The sequence below is a fragment of the Camellia sinensis genome, chromosome 13, assembly GCF_055761805.1.
Source record: "Camellia sinensis isolate YWXY chromosome 13, ASM5576180v1, whole genome shotgun sequence".
Taxonomy (NCBI): Eukaryota; Viridiplantae; Streptophyta; class Magnoliopsida; order Ericales; family Theaceae; genus Camellia; species Camellia sinensis.
In genome coordinates, this window is record NC_138973.1 from 113902521 (window position 1) to 113924852 (window position 22332).

The window sequence follows — 22332 nt, forward strand, 5'->3', positions numbered from 1 at the left end:
CAAATAAGAAATTTATCCGCCCGAGCACGTCTCCTTGGGGTGCTCCAGTCTTGGTTGTAAAGAAGAAGGATGGGTCGTTGAGATTATGTATAGATTATCGCGAGTTGAATAAAGTAGCTGTGAAGAACAAATATCTACTACCTCAAATAGATAACCTATTTGACCAACTCCAAGGAGCCCAAGTGTTTTCTAAAATTGACCTTTAAAGGTCAAGGCAGAAGTCATAGAGGAAACTGCATTTAGAACTAGATATGGGTACTATGAATTTTTGGTAATACCATTTGATGTAACTAATGCACTTGCAGCGTTCATGGATTTAATGAATAGAGTGTTCAAGCAATTTCTGGATGAATTTATTATTGTCTTTATTGATGATATATTGATTTACTCCAAAAGCAGGAAAGAACATGAGAATCATTTGAGAACTTCCTTACAGATTCTGAGAGAAAAGAAATTGTATGCAAAATTGTCCAAATGTGAATTCTAGCTTGACAGTGTGGCATTTTTGGGGCATGTAATCAACAAAGATGGTATCTCTGTTGACCCATAGAAAATTGAAGCTATTGTGGACTGGCTTAGACCGACAAATGTGTCAGAAGTTAGAAGTTTTCTAGGACTTGCAGGTTACTACAGAAGATTTGTGAAAGACTTTTCAAAACTTGCTATGCCATTGACCCAGTTAACCCAGAAAAATGTCATGTTTGATTGGAATGATCAAAGAGAGTCCACCTTCCAAGAATTGAAAGCTAGACTGGTAACTGCACCAATCTTGACTTAGCCAAACGGAACAGATGGGTTTCAGATTTTTAGTGATGTTTCCTATAAAGGCTTGGGTTGTGTGTTAATGCAAAATGGAAAGGTAATTGCTTATGCTTCTCGGCAACTCTGACCACATGAAAAAAATTATCCAACTCATGATCTTGAACTAGCAGCTGTGGTTTTTGCTTTAAAGATTTGGGGTCATTATTTGTTTGGTATGACTTGTGAAGTGTATACAGACCATAAAAGTCTCAAATATTTCTTCACCCAAAAAGAATTGAACATGAGACAGAGGAGATAGTTAGAGTTAATCAAAGACTATGATTTACAGATTTTGTATCACCTGCGGAAAGCAAATACAGTCGCAGATGGTTTGAGCCAAAAGTCCATTGCCAATTTGTCATGTTTGCTCACCGGTCAGAAAGAATTGCTATGTGACTTGGAAATGAACGAGATTAAAGTTGTATTGCAAGAACAAAGTGGGATCTTGGCTGCCATCTCCACTCAACCTGCGATTATTGAAGAAATCAAAGAGAAGCGACTGCAAGATGAATTTCTGAAAAAGATTGTGGATGAGATGGACCCAAAACCAAGGCCGAGATTTATATTCACAAACGATGTGTTGAAATTTCAGAGCAGACTTTGTGTGCCAGATTGTTTTGATTTGAGAAAGCGTGTTATGACTGAAGCTCATGATTCTAAATTTGCTATGTAGCCAGGGACTACAAAGATGTATCATAATTTGAAACAGAATTTCTGGTGGCCTGGAATGAAAAAGAGCATTGTAGATTTTGTAGCCCGATGTTTGTATTGCCAACAAGTCAAAGCCGAACATCAACAATCCACTGGTTTATTACAGCCGCTTCCAATGCCAGAATAGAAATGGGAGCACATTACTATGGACTTCATTGTGCGATTACCTCGCTCTCCTCGAGGTATGGATTCTATCTGGGTAATTATTGATCGTTTAACAAAATCCGCATATTTCTTACCTGTTAAATCACTGTATAATGTGGATAAGTTGGCTAATTTATATGTTAACAAAATTGTGAGATTATATGGCGTACCAGTATCTATTGTATCAGACAGAGATCCTAAGTTCACTTCAAGATTTTGGCAGAGTCTACAGCAAGCTCTGGGAACTGAATTAAGGCTAAGCAGTGCTTATCATCCACAGACAGATGGTCAATCTAAACGGACCATTCAAATGTTGGAAGACTTGTTACAGATATGTGCTCTAGACTTTCAAGGTAGTTGGGAAACCTACTTACCATTGGCCGATTTTGTGTATAATAAAAGTTACCATTCAAGTATTGGTATGGCTCCTTATGAAGCTTTGTATGGTAAAAAATGCCGATCTCCGATCTGTTGGGCTGAGGTAGGTGATAAACTGTTGTTAGGACCAGAACTTGTCAAGCCCCAAACCCGCCCGTAAAAGTTTTGGGCATGACATATTCAGAAACGGACACTTAACCTATTATACATAACATATGGGGCCTGAGCGGAAGCATTATCAATATAAAATAACATAAAACATCATCCATTGAGCTACCATTACCATGCCAGGACCGCACACATTGCATTAGGTACATAATATATAGAAACATACACCCGAACTTCGGTTACACACTTATACATTCATACTTAGACCCACAATTGGGCGTGTAACGAAAATATTAATGAAAGACAACCAAAGCATAAATCAATAACCTAACAACACTTTACAAAATGCACGGCTTCAGGTGGTGCCTGGACGCATCAAAGTTGACAAGAGAAAGACGAGCCTTAAAGGTTAGGACTGAACTCCCGGTTGATTACCTACAGAAATAGACAGACAAAATACAGAATGAGCGAACTCAGTGAATAATAGTACATAAATAATGTAATGTTTAACCTGAATAATAAAACATATAACTGCAGATACATATGATTAACTACATTCCGTAATTATTTCCAAAACAGCCATGGGTCTAGTTTCCGTAACAGAGTGGCTTTAAGCCCAGCATATACAGAACAGCCATAGGCCTACAGATGCAGAACGACCATAGGTCCAGAAATATCAGAACGGCCATCGGCCCAGAAATAACGGAACGGCCATCGGCCCAGAAATAACAGAACGGTCATCGGCCCAGAAATAACAGAACGGCCATCGGCCCAGAAATAACAGAAATAACAGAATGGCCATTGGCCCAGAAATAATAGAACGGCCATCAGCCCAGAAATAACAGATGTATGGACTTAAGAGGTGGCTCGTACAGATTCTAGAAGTAGCTCCCACCAAGGTGTAGCACTTAGTTCCGTACAGCACTTTGTTCCATACCAAAAAATATCAGAATAGATTAACTTCAGAATCATACAGAAAGTACACACATTCTTCCCATTAATCACATGAATAAACATAGATAATATAAGTTTAACAGAACATTGCCGATAATTGTTAGCAAAAGGTAAACATATTTTACAACTTGAATGCTTTCAGAAATACGTAGATACCACAGTTCCATAATGCATATACATCCCATTTGCTCATCATGTTTCAATGCCACTAACTAGCAGTTAACAGAATGGTAACATTAATTATCAATAGCAAACAAAACATATGGTACAATGTTGCGCTTAGATTTCCTCATGGCTCTTTGTAAGTAGACATACTTGTTTCGTAATTAACAGAACCTTAACATTAACAATAATCTGAAGGTAAATGTACCATTACATCAACAGGCCAGAACAATTCATATCATAACATGAATTGCATAACAATGTCGTTGATACGCAATTCTTTTCTATTAACCAACTTCACAGTGTTAATAGTTTGTATGCAATTCTTATACAGAATCATAGGTAATTCTTAGGATGGTACATTGACAATAATCATTAGCCATAACCCAAAATACGGAGTAGGTTCAGAGTCATACTGATGTGTGCTAACTCTTTCAATGTTCACATCAATTCCCAATCAACACACATGTTAACATATTAGCTCACGGAGAATGGAATGTTGTTAACAATTTTCTTAACGGTAGACCATGTACATTGGTAGTACTATTACTCACAGTGATCGGCTCCTGGTAGTAATGGGATGATGTCCTCGTCTCGACCTACAAGTACATTGCACAACACATTATATGAGATTATACTCGATCCTTTACTTATTCTCTTTGATCATTCAATCAATTAGCCATGGTGGTACCAAGCTCATTATTCTTTAATAAGTTATAATTCATGTCTCAGAAAACAGGAGAAATCGATGGGAAATGGTTTAGGTGAAGAAATGGTACAAAACTGGTTGACTGAAAGTGAACAGTCGTCACTAATTTGGGCATAACTATTTCTATATTTATAATTTGGGCGTGAGACCACCTCCATTAGAAACTAGACTTTCGGGGCTTGATTTTAGGCTCAAGAATCACTCAAAACGGAGTCCGGATGCAAAAGATATGCTTGTTCAAAGTTGGTTGGACAGAGCTGTCTCCGCACGTGCAGGGGAACAGTGCCGCACGTGCGGCTTGGACAGTTTGCAGTCCGAAAATGGCTGAAAAATTGGGGATTCTCATCTCCAAAATCAAACCTTAATTACATGTAAATCAAAGCCCAAAACCCTTTAATATAAGATAAATTTTACATTCTTAGCTTCCATTCCAATTCATAACTCCAAAATACAACTCAATTCACAAGAACAGGATTACAAATTAAAACACAAAAGCATAAGGTAACCATGATTTGGGGTTTAAAACTCATTCCCATGGTGAATCCTCTCTAGCCTCTTTAAGAGCCATAAAATCCTTACAAGAAGTTAAGTTGTAACATAAATTCATGCTATGTATAAAGATCCATCATCTTCTTGCTTGAATAAACCAAACCCTTACATACAATTATAGATAACCCAAGAACTCATTATTTAGCTTGTGATCTTCAAGTGTTGAAAGGGAGAGTCTTACCTTAAGCCCTTATCATCATTTGTTCTTGCGTAATCATGATGTATTCAAGCCAATTCTTTGATGTCTTCTTCCATTTCTACTCTTTCTTCCTTCTTCTCTTTGAGTTCTCTCCAAAACTCTCTCCCTTCTCTTTCTCACGTGTCTCCCCCCCTTTTCTCTAGATATTTTTGGGCTCAAAATGTTGAGTTCCTCATCATATATCTAAATAAACACACACACAAGGCTTAGCACAATAGGGAGAGCCAAACGTGGCCTTACGAATCGCGCAAAATTAAATTTCAATTAAAGTTCCCAGGTGACTCTAAAAATTGTGCTGATCATAAATATGTCCCCTATTCTGGTTTCTGAAGTCTCTAGGGTCTTCAATTTGTAGTACAAAGTTAACCACCCAAACGTGCTTTAACGAATTAGACAAATTAGATTTCCAATTAATTTTTCCCAATAGTTCTAAAATTTTCCATTAACATACCCAAGTACTCAATTTTAATTTCTGAACCCATAAAGGTCGGTAATTTAAATTTTAAGTCCGTAACTCATCAGATAATGCTTCAATTCTAATAGCTATAATTAAATTAAAACAAATCCTCTCATAGGTAAATAAAGATGATTTCTTATACGCACTTTGGGGTCATTACAGAACTTGTGCAAGAAATGACTGAAAATGTGAAATTGATTTTGCAAAGATTGAAAACTGCACAAAGCCGCCAGAAGAGCTATGCCGATGTTCGAAGAAAAGATAAGGAATATGAAATCGGGGACCATGTATTTATCAAGGTGACTCCAATGAAAGGCCAGACACGGTTTGACATGAAAGGCAAATTGGCACCAAGATATGTTGGACCCTATGAAATCCTTGAGAAGATAAATTTAGTGACGTATCGGGTAGCTTTACCACCAGTCATAGAACATATGCACAATGTATTTCATATCTCTATGCTTCGGGATTATTTGAGAGATCCGCTTCATGTGATAGAACCGACTCATGTGCTCCTGAAAGATGACTATACGTACGAAGAGAGGCCGATACAAATTGTTAACCAAAGAATCAAGAAATTGAGAAACAAGGAAATCCATTGGTGAAAGTCGATTGGCAAAATCATGAAGGGACCTATGTAACTTGGGAGACAGAGGAAGATATGATGAAAAGATACCTGGAACTATTTCTTTTGGACCTGGTATTCTTCCAAAACGAAGGTAATTCGAGTTTGGAGGACCAAACTCCTTAAGGGAGGAAGACTGTAACAACCCCGACCCATAATTAACGTTAATCCATGCTTAAGTATGCCTAACAAGTAATTAAGAAGAAATCTTGAGTTAATTACATGTGCATTGCATTATTTGTGTTTATATCTATTTAACATAGGAAGATCTATTCATGTTTTCATTTCGGTTGCGAATTGAAGACCTTATCGGCATCCGATTTAGAAATTGACTTGATTTACATGTTTATTAGAATTTTTAGAATTTTATGGCAGGTTTAATTGAAATTCGATTCGGAACAATTAAATTAGAATAATTAATGTCAATTTATTAACTAACTCTTAATTAAGCCTATACAAGGATAATATGACCCCATTAGTTCATTTTTGCACCCTTTTTTCCTCACCTTCAAGTTCCAAAACGTGTGAGAGAGAGAGAGAGAGGAGGAGAGAAATTGGGATCAAAAGCTAGAGAAAAGGGGATTGCTAGAAATTGTTGAAGAATTGAAGAACATTTAGAAGTTTGAGCCTTTACATTTCTGAATTCAAGGTTTAAAGTAAGAAATTAAGCCTTTGGTCTTGTTTTTGAGTTGATAAGTTTATGAATATAAGAGGTTTAAGTGTTTAACTTGAGAATTGAGTTTAAGAGCTAGAAAAGAAGGAATTTGCAATAAATCATGCACATGCATGCACAATTCATGAAGTTTTGAAGATGTTTACAAAGAATCCTCACATGTATGCATTGATTACAGCTTTGTTTGAGATTTCATCACATTTCATACATTTTTATCTCAATTGATCATGTTTTGGAAGAATAGAAAACATATCAATTCATGCATAATTTATATATTGAATTTCAAGTTTGATTTTGGATAATTGTCAATGCTTTTGGGCTTGATTTTGTGAAATGGTTTCAATTCATGATATGTTATGAGTTTATACATGTTTTCTCAAGTTTTGAGCCTGATGGAATGTGTTTTGATGCTTTGAAATTGAGTTTGGAAGCTTGAAGGCGAATCTGGAAAACCCAGAATTCGTACCCTCCGCTCGAGCGAAGGAATCTACGCTTGAGCTACCACTCTGAGTGCGTACACTTCCGCTCGAGCAACCAGAAGTCTGCTCGAGCGTGAAATGCATGCTCTTAGACATTCTTATGTTTTGCAAGCCGCTCGAGTAACAAAAGTTGTGCTCGAGCTAGGACATGTCTCTCATGCTTGAATGAGCGTCGAGCAAGCATCGAATGGAAAAATCAAGCAATCAGCACTTTTGCAAAAGTTTATAGACCACTCGAGCGACAGATCTTACGCTGGAGTAACCACTCACATTTTGCATGTCTGCTCGAGCGTAGGAAGTTAAGCTCGAGCGAAGACCCTATTTTCAGCAAATTTTGTTAAGTGTTTTCAAGTGCATTTTGGCATCCTCATTGCATCCTAGGCATTCTTAGGCCAAGGTTAAGACCCCGTAATAAGGATAAAGAAGTAGAAACATACCAAAGAAAGAAATAACTAAGTTAATAATTCTAGGTGTGTAATTCAATATATATTCGTTCTGTATTCGTGTAGGTCACACACCACAAGAGATTTGAATTGCCTACTTTGTCCGTTTACTTGGAGCCATTTGTTATCTGTGAGTAATAACTTAGTATAACTATGTTCAAGTTAAATTATTTTCTGTACATGGAATAAGATCTGTTCTGTGAAATGCTATGTTTTGTAATATGAATGATTGTCCAAGTCTGACACATATTTGTGGTATTTATGTTGTGATTCAAGTACGCTATATGCTCCCGAATCGGAAGTTCCTTTATGGAACAGACAAGTTATCTATACCTGGCTGGAGGTTCCGATATGGAACTGACAAGTTATTCGTTCCTAGTCCCAAGGTTCCTTTAAGGAACTGACAAGTTATCCGTTCCCAGTCCCAAGGTTCCTTTAAAGAACTGACAAGTTATCCGTACCCGACTGGAGGTTCCTCTATGGAACTGACAAGTATAATCTATGATGTTTTGTATATGATCTGCTAGTGCTAACAGATAAACCATGCATGATCAAGCATAAATTCTGATTTCTGTCAATGACTCAAACAAGAATATGAATATGAATCTATCCTATGTATGGACTTAATTATGGGACATCATTCATCTACCCCTTTACTCTGTTATTATTCACTAGGCTTCCTCTCACTATTTATACTATGTACGTAGATGATCAGGCAAGTGACAGAGTTGAGGACCTGGCGTCTTAGTTTTTGTTAGCCAACCTTTGTGCCTCCCGAGGAGGTTCCGGTTAAAGTCAAGTTTAGTGGCTGTAATATTATGAAAATATAAGACTTGGTTCTTTTTGCTCCATGAACAAGTTTTTCTGTTTTTATATACATAAAGTGACGTGTAAATATTATGTCTTTTGACGTCACTCGTATGTTTATAAAAGTTTCATGTATGTCTGCACAACTTGATAGACTATGTATATTTTATGTATTTGTTTTTGCAGCCCCTAATTATACATTATTATGTTAAGAGGCCTTTGGTAATCCAAGAATTACTGGCCAGTTACAATGCTAAACCTATAAGGACAGGTTTGGGTCGTGACAATCCTCCTTCACCTTTGCAACCAGCTAGGCCAGCCGGTCTAGGTCAGCCAAAATTGTCATGTCAGAGGCTTTCAATTCCTCCAGTTTAGCCATTTTGGCCTTGTTGTCTGCTATGGCCTCATGAAGACTCCACCGCACAATGATCATGTGTTCTTAGGCAACATAGTTCTTTTGTGCGGCCTGCAACAAAGAAAAAGTCAATACACCAAAACCGAGCAGTAACTTGTCAACTAAGAGATATGCTTCCTTACTAGAACAATGGATGTGGAGACAAACCTAAGGACCTTTAGATCAAACAGTTCTTCATGTCTCTTTATATCTGGGGGAAGAAGCAAACCCTTGGTTAGGTTAAAGCCAAGCGAAATGTCCTTGTCGGTATAAACAGAGTCAGTAATGGTTACAGCTCGGCCTTTATATTTTAACTTGGGCGACCACACTGGGGGGGCAATAGTGCAGATAGTTTGCTCGGTAATGACCTGCTTGGTCTGCTCTCCCTGATCAGCGGCAGCTAGCTTGCTCGAATCTTCATCAACCAATTGGTCGAATCTTCCAATCGCACTCACTTGCTAAAGCAAGCACCGGGCTTGTCTTTTATACAGCTGTCTGTGAAGACTAGCCTTCAGCTACCTCGGCCTAGTACGAAGAATCACCTGGCCCAATAGTGATCATGGATTTAATAGCTCTAATATTTGCCATTTCTTGTTTGGCTGTCAAAGGCACCAAAATTATCTTGCGAAGATTGGGGTCAAGCTTTGGAGAGGGGGCACGTAAAAAATTAGTGACCCTACTTTTGTGCAGCACGCTGTACCAATAGCTCGGTTCATAGTCAAGCAATTTATGGCAATCGCGGTCTGGATGCCGTAATGCGATCTTGATTGTGTTCTGATCTGCACGAGAGTAGTTTGTAGCTAAGTGGCTATAATCTGCAAAAAAATAAATAAATAAATAAAGAGTGTTAGCTCGGTAAGGATAATTCAGTCACAAGAAAGCAAGACCATGCTATTTTGCTCCCTAGCACCCCTGAAATCCTTGCGTATGTACCAGCCTAGTATGGGCGCCTCGGTATCTTCATAATTACCAGATACCCATGGAAAGTTGTCATCGTTCAATTCCTTGTCCGGCGTGCTTTTTACTAGTTTTGCTTGGCCCTTTCTAACCTTGAGGTACTAGCAAAAGCCACCCTTATTTTACGAAGTGTGTATTGATAAAATATCTTGACTAGGCCTAGATTTAAATCGAGGATACAGTTTAGCGCAACCATGCCATTAACTATTTTGTATGTATTATTTGATACTTATATAGGACATAGCCTAGTTTGCCTCAAAAATTCGCAAACCAGGGGTTGCACGGGAAAACGAAACCCTCCTTCCACTATCGACACTACGGTGAAGGGGCAAAGATCCAATTTGCCCCAAGGTGTCTCTCTTTTCTTGGCTAACTCAAAATGGATGTCGTTAGGAATGTGCAACTCCCTACGGAACTCGGCTATAGCCCTAGGCGAACTAACCATAAATCAGTACTTTCCCATCTAGCTCAGTTTTAATTTGTCTGCTAAATTTGATTTATTTCTCGGCCGGTGTGAACGGCTCAAAGGATGGTTGCTCGATCTGTGAGCATCACCAACTTACAATGTTGAGGTGTGCCTGGTCGGTCCTAGTTCAGTCTGCATTATTACAAAGGAAGTGTGGTATTAGCACGACAACGAGTGCACGACTATCAAAATGAAAACCGATTATTGCTCAGTCACAGAGCTTGGAGGGTTAGGCCGATTTTTGGCCATAGTCCTAGACATTTGGTGTCTCTCAGCTCGGCGCTCCTACGACAATGGTAGTGCGGTCCAATCACTTGGAGGGATCGCAAACACAATGTTAGCTCGGTTTTGCCCTAAACATAGATAAAAAACCAGAGTTTTGCTCAATTTTGCCCAAAAATCATTATGTTCATTCTAAAACACCAGAATACACACTGAAGCGAAGAAAAAAGACAAACATGGAGGCCCCTTGGGTTCGATTTTCCTAGTTTCAACAAGTGCCTACTGGTTTTATCTCTAAAGGGGCATGTTTACAAGAATTAAACAGTCCCAAAATGGAGAAAAATAAAGAACACGAAGAACGAAGGAAAGGGGAAATAAGAAGATTCGAGAAACTTACCAAAAATGGCGTAGAACCTTGATCCAAATGGAGGAAAATCTTCGACGGGAGATGGTGAGTCCAACGAAGCAAGAAGAATGGCTTGGAACATGAGGAACAGTGGCTGCGATGGCGTTGAAAACTTTGAAACAATTAGGGTTTTGCTTTAGGAAGAAGATGAACAGTGAGGGGTTTTAGGGCACATGTATATAACCTATATATATAGGCGGAAACAAAAGGACACCAATCTTTCAAAATTTTAGAGATAGTGGAGATAGTTGTGGAGCTGCATGGTGCCTCTTGGGGAGCGCCACGTGTCACAAATATGACGGGCTGTCAATACGGTTGATTGATGGGTGACTAGACGATGGGCACAAGTCTCAAGGACTAGCCAAAATCGACAGATCGGCTAGAAAAGATAATCCTAATCATGCTTAACACGGATGGAATTAAAAGGCAATTGAGAGGGAGATTATACCAAACAGTAGGCCGAGCTAAACTACGGAATAGGCCACGGTGGCCCTTTTGGGCTAGACACGATAGAAAAACAACACGCTCTAGGTCCACGGAGCCTGGCCGAGGCAATGAACGACTCACTTCTGACCGGCCTGAGGTAACGTCATTGAGATTCCAACCGAGCACGTAACCAATTAGTAGATCGGTATGACCTAGCTCGGTGTCAGAGTGGTCATAGTTTGTGTACCTGGGGTTACAAGTGTTAGCACGATGTAGACATTCCACGTGGACCAATGGAGGGGAATCCACTCTTAGCATGCGTTAATACCACTTGGTGGTTTGGCTAATACTGTTTGGTAGTATTGACATATACATGTGTGAGGAATGGAGAGGGCAGTACATCCACGCGTCCAGCAAAGGACAACGGAGCAGACTTTGAAGGGTAAGCAACTTTTAGCCGTTCTCTCTCTATAGTACTCTGTGTTCTCTCTTCTTCTCCAAGAAGGCAAACTTGGCCGTTGGAGGGGTTTTCTAGCAATCCACCCACCGGGTAGCTCACCCATGTCTGTTCATAGTAAGACAGAGTTCTATCGAAGCAAGATGAGCTTGGGAACAAGAATTACGGAAGGTGACGAATATTTTCCCCCCGTACAAGTAATACAAGAGATATCTTACAAAGGCCAATCCAATTACACAAGTTTGTTCAATCTATGAGCAGCTCCACTTTCTCCTCCACTGGATATCCACTTCTACTATTGAATCCACAACAACGGTGTCGAATCCATGACGAACTGCTTCGGAATCCACCATGAAGGTTCACTTTGAAAGTGTGAAGAACTTTTACAATTATCTTTAAGCACATATGAAGCTAATGAATCATCAAGCAAATATGAGAGATTAGTACACAAATACCTCACAAGAAGTTCACTCTAAAAAGTGTCTCACTCTCTCTCATAAAAATAGTCTCTCTTTGGTTATAAAAGAACTTCGTGAGAAGCCTCAGAGAATTGCCCAAGAGATACAAAACAATTTAATATGTCTTTCTATAAATAGACTTGAGATAGAGCACCATCGCGGGCTACAGAGAAAAAGTATTGGGAGCATGTTTTTCAAACTTTGCAAGTCGAAGGCGCGAACTAGTTGGTTGCAGGCACAATGGTAATTATTATTCAGCTGTTGTTGCAGTCTTTTTGCTCTATTTTTGACAACTATTTCAGCCCATGTTTAGCCACCCACTAGCTCTGACAAACAGCCACCTCTGGGCATTTCAAATTTTACTTTCAATCCATGCTTTCCATCAAATGTTGAACCATATGCTTTGCCAATCAATCCAAAAACATCTAGCCCCTTCTTTGCATTTTTCAACTTTGAAAATTTACCAATCCATGTTTTCCATCAAATCTATCAAAAAGGTTTCTTCAAGATAAATAAGGACAAATATAAACATGATTAATTGAGAAAAAAAAAAAAAAAGCTATAGGGTGGCAGTGTTGCTCCAATGGTCAAATTGTTATTTTAACTTTTTCGGTTGTCACGTATTACACAAGGTGGTCATTTTAGGAGATGTCCTATAGGATGACCTCAATAGTTTAGAGTGGTCATACTAGGGGATGTCGGGTGGCAATGTTGCTCCAATGGTTAAATTGTTATTTTTAACTTTTTCGGTTGTCACGTATTACACAAGGTGGTCATTTTAGGGGATGTCCTATAGGATGACCTCAATAGTTTAGAGTGGTCATACTAGGGGATGTCCTGGCGGATGTCCAAAACATTTTTACCATTACAAATTTTATCCATTTCTTGATATTTTTTGAGAAACACATTAGCCACCAATCAAGCAAAATCTCTATCTACGTTCAAAAAAATCTTCCAAGTGATGGTTAATAACAAAGTCGGAGAAGAAGATGATAATAAAAATAAAACTCTTTGAATCGATATTAATGATAATAAGTTTTGTCAAGAGAGGTATTGCCAAAACACAATGACATATTATTTCATTAGGATAAAAATCCTAACAAACGGTGTTACTTGGCTTTGGGATCCATATACTTAGAGGGAGTTAAATGTTGTGTTTTATGCATTAGGGGGGCAACCAAAAAATGAATCATAGTTGAGGAGGGTTTACTATAATTCACCCTTGTACTTTTAACTTAACTTCAAATTCCTATTTTATCATCCTAATCTCACCCCATATACCACACCGCAGCTGCCACCAACTCTTCTGGCACTCTCCCTGCCATCACTAGCTCTAGATGGCACCCTTCTCCCCAACCGTCCCCAACCCATATCCCCAATCCATCCCCACTACTCTCGTTCTTTTCATAACCTCCCTCAATCATTCCCTACCATCACCATCCTCGCGACACTTACCTCTCATAGCCCCCAACCCTTATGATTCGTACTTTCGCGACCTCCAAAATAGATTTTTAAAAAAAAGGGATTGACGAGGGAAGATAGAGTTGTGCAAGGGAGATGGAATGAAAGTTGTGGTGGTTGTTATTAAAATTATAGACTAATTATAAAATAAAGATGAAATAGTTTCAATTGACAGAAATGGAGTGAAAAAATATAAACAGAAGCTGGAAAGAAAACCCAGAAATGCAAACTGAGGGCTATGTGTCACACGTTGTACTTAAAATCTATTAACCATCTCACTAGAGGTGCTTGAAATTACACCGGCCTAGAAATGAAAACCGAGGCCAGTGTATTATACGGTGTCCTTAAAACAGATTTGCCACCTCACCGAGGTGCTTGAGGTAATGCTGACGTCTATCTCCCAGGATAAAACAGTTGGCTACTACTATAATAGCACCGCATCGAGCTACTTCGGCGAACTAGAACTGTGGCGTACTCTCTCTCTCTCTCTCTCTCTCTCTCTCTCTCTCTAACACAAGAGCAAAAGAACAAAGATAGGAAAGAAAGCTCTAAGAATTTGATGGTATGTTGAGACTGAAAAAGAGCAACCGGTTTTGGACACAAAACCATATGAGGATTATTATGCCACTGACCCAGCCTAAGGTCTACGAACCTAGCTCGATCGAGCAGATGGCAGCGTGCAAATATGATAATTTTTTCATAACAAACTTAGTCTATAGTCTTGGCCTAATTCCATCATCCACTTATCCATTACTCATTTCCTTCGTAAAATTTGAATGTCCAAAAGGCCTAACCAATAGGCAAAACCTTGGTATATAAATATTCATTAATGTGTTCAACTTTAAACAATGTGGGATAATTGACTTTTCACCTTTCCAAAACCTCTACCGTTATGCCCACTTTATGAGACATTTTCTCATTCATTTTTCAATGGTTTTAGTTCATTCTTTTTGTGGAGTATCTAGACCTATTTGGACCCACCTCAATCGATGGTTGAGTCCTACTTTAATTTTATATTAAAATTGCTGAAAAATCATTATTTTCTAACAATGGTGCACAGGGAAGAGAAAGGGACTGGAGGGTAAAAAAGGGCTAAAGTATAGTGAGGGCCTAGGAAGGGGTTGTGGGTTAGTAAGGGTGGCAAGAAAGGACTGCAAAGGGTAATAAGTAGATGGGGGTGGTGGGTCATGGCTAGAGTGGAGAAGGCGGTGGTTGAAAGTGGGAAAGTGGCAGAAAAGTGAGACTACCAGAGAAATAAGTGGGAGTGGAAGGGGTATGAATGCAAAGAAAGGGTTAAAGTTGGAAATATGGTGGGGGTTCAAACAAAAATAAGTGGAGAGTAATTTTGGAAAGAGAATGGGAACAAATAGTAACGCGTAAATGATTTAAAAAATGCTATGAACCCACCTTATCAACCTATAATTTATCCCGAATATATTTGTGTAGTGGAGATTAAATTGATGAAGTGTGAGGTCATGAGTAAAATGAGTTTAAATTATTGATTCATTTTTCTGAGTAATTCTGGATTTATATTGTTGTTGAAATATGTTTAATTTTTATTAATAATTTGAATTATGTAATGCACACAATTTTTTAGGAGTGTATTATATAAAAGTTAGGGCAAATTATACTAGTAGTCCCTACATTTTACACCTTGTGTCATTTTGATTCCTATACTTTCAATTTGCTCAATTTTGACCTTTAATTTTAGATTTTGTGTCAATTTGGTACAATTGGTAATATCATTAGTATTTTTTTTAAAAAAAAAATTATCACTAAATTAGTTGAGATTAATTTAATAAGTTGAGTAAGTTCACATGATATTTATGTGCGTATTTTTCATAAAATAAATACTAAGAGTTGTAATTAATTGGATCAAAGTGATACAAAATCTAAAATTAAGAGTCAAAATTAATTCAATTGAAAATGTAGAGACCAAAATAACACAAGGAGTAAAATGTAGGGACTACCGATATAATTTGCCCTAAAAGTTATGATATTTTGAAATCTTAATACTACTATCTCCTAATCAAGTTATTTTAATGTTGGGTAAATTACAATTTGTTCTATTTATGTTTAATCATTTTCTTGCTTCGACCCTTAAAATTTATTTTTTATCACTTTGACCTTCATGTTTCAAAAATTTTCCAATTTACTGCTATAGCTAATTTCTATTAAAAATTAGACATAAAATAACACATTAACAATCACGGAATATAATTTTTTTTTATTATACATAATTCACACCTCTTACACAAACTCAAATTCCAATATATATTATATGACAATTATCGTGGCATTTTCTGTTTAATTTTGAATATAAATTAATTTTAGGAGTAAACTGGAAAAAAATTTGAAACTTCAAAAATCAAAGTAAGAAAAAATAAACTTTTAAGGGCTAAAGTGAGAAAGTGCCAAACATAAAGAGGCAAAGTGTAATTTACCCTTTATATTATAACCAAAGCACTTGGTCATAACTAGGGCGAACATTCGTCGGGTCAGGCTGGAACTACATAATAAGGCACTTTATGTTTGTCCAAGCCTAGTTCGATCCTATTATTAGGCCTCTACATCTGCCCAAACTTGGCTCAAAAAATAATTATAAACCTCAAATCCACCCATCGGGGTATATATTAAAAAAAAAAATGGGACAATTATAAAAAAAAAAAACTCCAAAGTTTGACCCTTATATCAAAATAAATCCTAAACTTTTAATCTTGTCAATTTAAAACCTAAACTTTTGATTTATTTTCAATATAAATCATATTCTTATTTTTATTAAGTTAAATCAACTAAAAAAATGATATTTTAATAATTAAACTCAATAAAAATGATATTTTAGACATTTTACATATATATATATATATATATATATATACTTTGAGTTTAATGATTAAAATACTTTTTTTCTATTAATTTTACTTAATAAAAATAGATGAATGGTTTATATTGAAATAAATTAAAAGATTATAATTTTAATTGATAAGATTGAAAGTTCATGGTTTATTTTGTTAAAAGGCTCAAACTTTGGAGTTTTGATTTTGTTTTTTGTTTTTTAAATTTTTTTGGTAATTGTCTCAAAAAATTTAAAACATTTCATAATTAAATTCAACACACATTATATTTCTTAAATAAATACACTGATATCATTATAAATTAAAGAATTTTATGTATAAATTGAAGGATTTCTTAAATAAATTCAATCACACATCACCACAAATGTGAGTTTCAATAAAATCAACAAAGATAATTTTAGAACCCAACAAAAAAAATATATTTTGATATATTATAATTAATTTAATAGCAGGCCAGACCGAGTCGGACCGGGTTGAAAGTATAAATCTCAAGTCCACCTATAATATATCGGACTGAAAATGTTGGCCAAGTCCACCCATAATCATAACCAATACCACTTTAAATATAACTAACAGAGAAAATTACTTGCCAGTGGGGCAGAGAAAAAAATTACAAAAGCATGGAGGGAGCAAATGAATTTGTGATAGGGTGTAAATCAAAAGCGGTGGGGATAAAGGTTTCACTTATATTCTTTCATATTTGTCTATTTTCTGTTTTTTCTATCCAACTATTAAATAATTCTCCCTATCAAAAACCTCCTTTATAATCAAATCAACTATAAATCATAACTAATACTATAATAGATTATAATTAAATAAAAAAAAAAAACTGGACCCGACAATCAGAATGAGCGTAACTAACTCATAACCAAAAAGTACACAATATTATAATCGACCACATGATACATTAAAATAAAAATTTATTGTAGAATTTCTGATAAATAAAATCATGGTGGTAAAAAACAACTTCATATTTTTTTAGGAGATTATACAAATTACTCATTAACGGCTAGATTTTCTCCTTTGAATTCAAATCTGAGTAAAATTTGGTGGATGGTGAAAACCATGAATAGTTCGTTGTCATACATGGGGCAGACGTCAAAGTTGAAATCAAATTAAAAAAAGAAATCATAAAACGCGTACTCATAATTCTTGGTGACAATGGACGGCTTTCACATATTGTTCTCGCCGCCTATAAATACCTATTAATATTTTTCAATTACAAGTTAAAATCTTTAATTATAATTATATCCTCCCTCAGGCTCCTCCCATCTGTCTCTCTCTCCCTCTCACTCTCTCTCTCTCTCTCTGCGGATTCTCTGGAGAGAGGCGTTCTCGGCTCCAAATTCCACCTTCAAGGTCAGTTTTTTTCTGGCTTTTCTCCTGATTAAACTTATATGCTTCAAAAATATTGTTTTTGTGTAAAATTGCAATCTGGGTTTCGTTTCAAATATGGTTTTTACCCCTTTTTTTTTTGTGGTGAAATTGTAATCTGGGTTTCGTTTCATTGCTGCTATTATGTGATTGTATCTGAATGCATGAAAGGTTTGTTTATGATGTGAATCGTGATCTGGGTTTTGGCGAACTATATTAACTGTCACTATTGTCTATGATTTGTATCATTTTGATTCTTAACTGATTAATTATGATATATTTGATCATAAATTTTAAATTTTGTTTCAAATAAAAATAATTAAACACACTGCTACTCTATTTCAAAAGTGGTCAATTTGATAAGGGGTGTTTGGGAACTTACTTTTGAGGTTAAAATAACCTCAAACACTAAAAAAAAGTCAAAAACTCTCAAAAATTCTAAATCAATAATTTATATTAATAATAATAATAAAAAAAAAGAGCAAAGCCGGCAGCAGTGGCAGCCCTACACTGTCATGACAGTGTGTAGGCTGATAATTGTGACAGCCTAGACTTTGAGGTTGAAATGGTGATTTTAACCTTTTAAATTAATTTTGAAAAATATGAGATTAAGGACAAAGTTGTCATTTTAACTTTAAACATTATTTTAACACATTTTTCAATATAACAACTCAAATAAAAATTCATCTCATCTCCCTAAACATAAAAACTAAAATAGTTTACTGAAATAGTCAAAAAGTCTCTAAAATAGTCACTTCCTAAACACCCACAAAATATAAACTAATTTGAAAAAAATAAACGTGAAAAATTATTTTTGAATTTTTAAAAATTATTTCTACCGACTAAAGATAAAATTATATAAAAATAATAAATCTTTTATATTTATATTTATTTTTTTTACCAAATTAATTTTTAGTATGTGTCTGGATGACGATCATGTAATTAGTTGTTTTTGTTGATATTTTAAATGGTTATCATGTAATAGATGGGTTGTATTTGTTGTTAAGAGATTTTTTTATGATTATCATATAATGGATAGTTATTAGGCTTTTAATGTGTAATCAGTACATTTAATATATGAAATAATTTTAGTTTTAAATTTTTTGATTTAATAAATTGGTTTAATAATATATCAAAATTGTTGCTATATTTGATTTTTTTAAAAATTGAAACTAATTTAACAAAAATAAATATCAAAAACAAATATCAAAAATTATTTCTACCATTCCAAAAGATAAAATTATATATATATATAAAAAAATGATGTGTCTTTTATTGTTTTTCACCAATTTAATTTTTAGTTTTCTTTTCTTTTTCTTTTTTTTTTTCCTGAAAATAGATTTTAAAAACCAAATCAAACCAAATAGGACTTTATAATCAAGAAAGTTCCAGCATTATTCATTAGAAAAAAAAGTAATTACATTTCAAACAATATACAAATTAATCAACACAAAATATGTTTATATTTATTTATTTTTCTTTTTTCTTTTAATGTGAGTTTGGATATGCGTTTGTTAAGATTTTGTTACGTTTGCTCTATAGAAGATAAGATAGGACAGTTTTATTCATTAATTTGTGAAAAAAACAGAAATTTACTTATTTATTTGTTTTGTCTTGATGTTTTGGCTTGATTTTACATGGAATAGTTTTTCATTGAGCTAAATTGGTCTATTGTGGAACTATATTGTGGTTTGATTGTGTTTTTATTTATTTATTTTTTTCATGTTCGAAAGTGGAACAATGAAAAGTTTAAAAAAACACCCACCATTTTTATTTTTGTGCAAATTTTTTCTTTTTTTTTTTTGTTGAAAATTCAACAACTATCATTTTTATGTTCCCTTAAAATTGAGTTGTTTTCAAAAAAGTTTACAATTCGCCGAACAAGAAATAACTATTTATATCAGAAATTTAGGTCGTCATAAAAATGATCTATTTTTTATTGTTATATTTCTCTTTTATCAGTGTTCTAAGTTGCCTCAAACATTTACATATTTTTCGATCTTTTTATGTAGATGTGCTTGGTAGGGAAAAGTGACTTTGCTTTAGAAAACTTTCTTGAAAACAAATCGCCAAACAAGATTACTTAACTATCTTAGAGTATTCGCATCAATCATAGCAAAATTTGAGTTATTATAATTCAAAATTCATTTTTGTATTTAAGTTAATCTCTTTTTTCTGTACACATTCTATCAAACTCTTTATTTTAAAATTCTATTTTATTAAAATATCATTTTCTCATTTCGGAAGAAAAAATAATTTATAAAAATTAAAAAATATATTTTTTTGTATTTATTTTTATCAAATTAGTTATTCTAAAAACAAATCCAAAGTGATTATTTTTTGAAAAAATTACAAATTAGATGTAATTTTTCAAAACAATTACATACTCAAAAAAAAATATGATTTTAATAATAAAATTTATCATTAATTTTTTTTCCCCAAATATACACCAATTTTTCATTTTTCCTTATTTTTTACATGTCAATATCCAATAATAGAAGTATTGTTGCAATTCTGAAAAAATAAAAATAAGTAATTAGCAACTGTAGCTCCATATTAAACTATCGAGCATGGAGCGAGACTGTTGGAACAAATTTTCTTCTATTTTCCTTGCTATTTCCTCTAAAAGTAAGATCTAGCAAGATTGGTAGAGATGCTCTTATATAAAAAAAATTTAGATACCCATAAAAGCAATCATTTTTATTTTTTGTTTCTCGTAATTGGTGTTCTTAGTTGGTTCAAACATCACAGATTTTTCTATCTTTTTATCTACTTGTGCTTGAAATTGCCTTTTATTTATCTTCTTTTAAACCATATGATCTCACTCAATTGTTTAATTTTCTATCAGGAAAAATGACCGAACCAAAATTAAACACACCCTTAATGTCACCTTCATCGCTGAAGCTCCCAGATTTCAAGTCATCGATTAAGTTAAAATATGTCAAACTTGGATACCATCACCTCATCACCCATGGAATGTACCTCTTCTTTTCTCCTCTTGTAGTATTATTCGTTGCACAACTCTCGACATTTTCGCTCCAAGATCTCCTTGATCTTTGGAATAATCTTCAATACAATCTTATTTCCGTAATCCTCTGCTCGAGTCTTCTAGTTCTTTTGTCCACCGTTTACTTCGTTACTCGACCTCGCCCCGTCTACCTAGTGGACTTTTCCTGCTATAAGCCCTATGATGCTCGAAAATGCACAATGAAGAAGTTTATGGATCAATCACAGCTAACTGGCGAATTCACGGAGGAGAATCTTCAGTTTCAGCGCAAGATTCTTGAAAGATCTGGCCTTGGGAATTCAACATACCTTCCTGAGGCCGTCCTAAACATTCCTCCAAATCCATCGATGAAAGAAGCTAGAAAAGAAGCCGAAACTGTGATGTATGGTGCTATTGATGAGCTTTTCGCTAAGACCTCTGTTAAACCGAAAGATATTGGGATCGTGATCGTCAACTGTAGCCTGTTTAATCCAACCCCGTCTTTGTCTGCCATGGTCATCAACCATTACAAGCTCCGGGGAAACATAGTAAGTTACAACTTAGGCGGTATGGGTTGTAGTGCCAGTCTAATATCAATAGATCTTGCTAAAAAGCTTCTTCAAGTCCATCCGAATTCTTACGCTTTGGTTATCAGTATGGAGAACATTACTTTGAATTGGTACACTGGAAATGATCGATCAAAGCTCATTTCAAATTGCTTGTTTCGAATGGGAGGAGCTGCAATACTCCTATCTAACAAATGGACTGACAAAAGAAGATCCAAATATCGATTAGTACATACCGTGAGGACTCACAAGGGTGCAGATGATAAGTGCTTTGCATGCGTGACCCAAGAAGAGGACGCTAGAGGGAGGGTTGGTGTTTCTTTATCAAAAGAACTCATGGCAGTCGCCGGTGATGCTTTGAAGACGAACATTACTACCATGGGGCCTCTTGTACTTCCGATGTCTGAGCAGTTGCTTTTCTTTGCTACATTGATCGGTAAGAAACTTTTCAAGATGAAGATCAAGCCTTACATACCAGATTTCCGATTAGCTTTTGAGCACTTTTGCATTCATGCTGGAGGAAGAGCGGTTTTGGATGAATTGGAGAAGAATTTGCAGCTTTCTGAGTGGCACATGGAGCCATCAAGGATGACACTTTACCGTTTTGGTAACACATCAAGCAGCTCTCTATGGTATGAATTGGCTTATTCAGAAGCCAAGGGGAGGATGAAGAAGGGAGATAGAGTATGGCAAATAGCATTTGGATCGGGGTTTAAATGTAACAGTGCTGTTTGGAAAGCTTTAAGGACCATAAAACCAGCAAAGGAGGAGAACCCATGGATGGATGAGATTGAAAGCTTCCCGGTGGAAGTCCCAAAAGTGTTGACCATCTAAACTCAAAATGGTAATGTCTGAGCATTTTTTCATGATTAGTGTGAAATCTCTCCTGATAAGGGGAGGTTGGGCTTGATTGTTGTTTCCAATTAGAGGATTGTTGGAAGGATAGAATTTTTAGTTTTCTTTCTAGTGCAGATTATAGAGAGATTACATTGGAGCCAAATTATTTGTTTCTAATTTGTTGTGGGATTTAGTCATGTAATTTTTCTCATAAACATGGTGGGAATGGGTTCAAATGATAAGCTAGTGGAGGGTATATTTATAATTT

At 35.5% G+C, this 22332-nt stretch overlaps 1 protein-coding gene across 1 annotated transcript; it reads left to right on the forward strand.

The window, feature by feature from the left end:
• Window positions 1-17438: 17438 nt before the first annotated feature.
• On the forward strand, window positions 17439-22329 carry LOC114260727 (3-ketoacyl-CoA synthase 11). The gene is made up of 2 exons (XM_028200902.2): window positions 17439-17660; window positions 20524-22329. The coding sequence occupies exon 2, from the start codon at window positions 20529-20531 to the stop codon at window positions 22059-22061; it is 1533 nt and encodes a 510-aa protein (XP_028056703.2). The 5' UTR covers window positions 17439-17660; window positions 20524-20528; the 3' UTR covers window positions 22062-22329.
• Window positions 22330-22332: the final 3 nt, after the last annotated feature.